Raw genomic sequence first — 1,456 nt, forward strand, 5'->3', positions numbered from 1 at the left:
CGGCGGGGCCAGAATAGCCTGCAGCCCAGGCTGGCCTGGGAAAGAAAAGGCGGAGAGGGAGGCGTTGGATGCAGGCTTGTTTTATTGCAGTGCGGGAAAGACACACAAGGCAGGGGCCGGCAGGGTGTCCCCCCCGGCGGGCTTCCCGAGAGGTGTTCCTTCAGGCTTCTGCCCGGCGCTGGTCATTGCCCAGAGGAGCCAGTGCCCCGCGGGACGCTGGTGGAGTTGCGCGTGTGGGCAGGGTGCAGGCAGAGGAGAAGAGAGGGCACGGCGAGAGGAGAAGGAGGGGGGAAAGGAGGCGTGAGGCGGAGGTGGTGTGGGGGCTGCGCCTGGGGCTGCTGTGGGTCTAGCAGGGCCCACAGGTGTCCCAGAGCTTCTTGCTGTAGCGGGGCAAGGCGCAGGGGCTGCAGGCGGGAGAAGCGTAGGGTCTGCCAAAGGTGCAGAGGCCCCCCGAGCCCAGCGTGGCCCCGGCACCGTAGAGGCCCCCCAGCCCCAGGGAGCCCCCAAAGGCGGGGGCTCCGGACGAGCCCACCACGGCTTGCTGGGGGAAGGAGCTGAGGATGGGGCCGGGGAAGGTGACGACCACGGGGGGCGGCTGGATGAAGGCCGAGGAGTCGGGGCACTGGCGGGCGCACAGCTCGTTGCAGCTCTCGGCGATGGGCTGGGGGACGGCGACGCCGGTCTTTGGCGGGCACAGGTCGTAGCAAGACATGTTGGCGCGGGAGAGAGCGGAGCCTGAAAGACACAGCCCCAAGGTCCGGTGTCACGAGCCAGGAGCAGATCCCCCGCGCAAGCGGTGCCCTGTGCCCAGGGCTGCCCTGGAGCTGGAGGGGCCAGAGCCACCGCCTTGCCCACGCTGCCTGCCGCTTGGCCCTGGCCCAGGCAACCCCCCTCAGAGCGCCCTGCTGGCCACACACGAGCCAGCCCTCCCTGGGAGCCGCTGCAGGGCCTGGCTCTGCGAGTCCCGGCCACGGGGCTCCTTCCTCTTCCCCGCCGGGTCTCAGCTCGCCCTGGCTCTCTGCCGGCGGAGCTCTCCTGCCCAGGGAGGCCCCACGCCGGCCCCTGCCCCAGCAGGCAGAGCCCCACGGGCACCCACCTACCCTTGTCCTGAGCAGAGCGAGGCAGGAGCAGCGGATGCCAGCGCTGGCCGAGGGCAGCGCTTTTATGCCCGGCCAGCCAGCGCGGGGAGGAGCTGGCCACGCTGGGGGCACGTGGCCCGCGCCGGCCGAGCCCCTGCCTCCTCCCGGCCTGGCACGGGGCTCTTTTGCTGACGCCGCTTCCTCACCAGCCCCAACCCGCTCTATCAGCCCCGGCAATTACCCCGCTGGACGCTTGCCAGCTGCCACCTAATGGGCCAAATGAGCCCCGCTGCCTTTTCATTCTCTCGGCTGGGAGAGGGCACGCAGCCTGACAAAGGCTGACTGCAAGCGCCCGCCCTGCGTGCCACAGCTCTGCC

The 1,456-nt window shown here is 70.6% G+C and overlaps 1 protein-coding gene across 1 annotated transcript; it reads right to left on the reverse strand.

The window, feature by feature from the left end:
* Positions 1-346: 346 nt before the first annotated feature.
* LOC104122515 (scale keratin-like) lies at positions 347-1,161 on the reverse strand. Its single transcript, XM_009634657.2, has 2 exons — positions 1,101-1,161; positions 347-735 (listed from the first exon to the last, which is right to left on the reverse strand). Exon 2 carries the CDS (start codon positions 710-712, stop codon positions 347-349), a length of 366 nt encoding a protein of 121 aa, XP_009632952.1. The 5' UTR covers positions 713-735; positions 1,101-1,161.
* Positions 1,162-1,456: the final 295 nt, after the last annotated feature.

This window comes from Egretta garzetta, unplaced genomic scaffold (assembly GCF_000687185.1).
Source record: "Egretta garzetta isolate BGI_Z169 unplaced genomic scaffold, ASM68718v1 scaffold2822, whole genome shotgun sequence".
Classification (NCBI taxonomy): domain Eukaryota; kingdom Metazoa; phylum Chordata; class Aves; order Pelecaniformes; family Ardeidae; genus Egretta; species Egretta garzetta.

What these genes read in the sequence shown, in the direction of transcription:
- LOC104122515 (XM_009634657.2), bottom strand. Translation starts at nt 712, where the DNA reads ATGTCTTGCTACGACCTGTGCCCGCCAAAGACCGGCGTCGCCGTCCCC.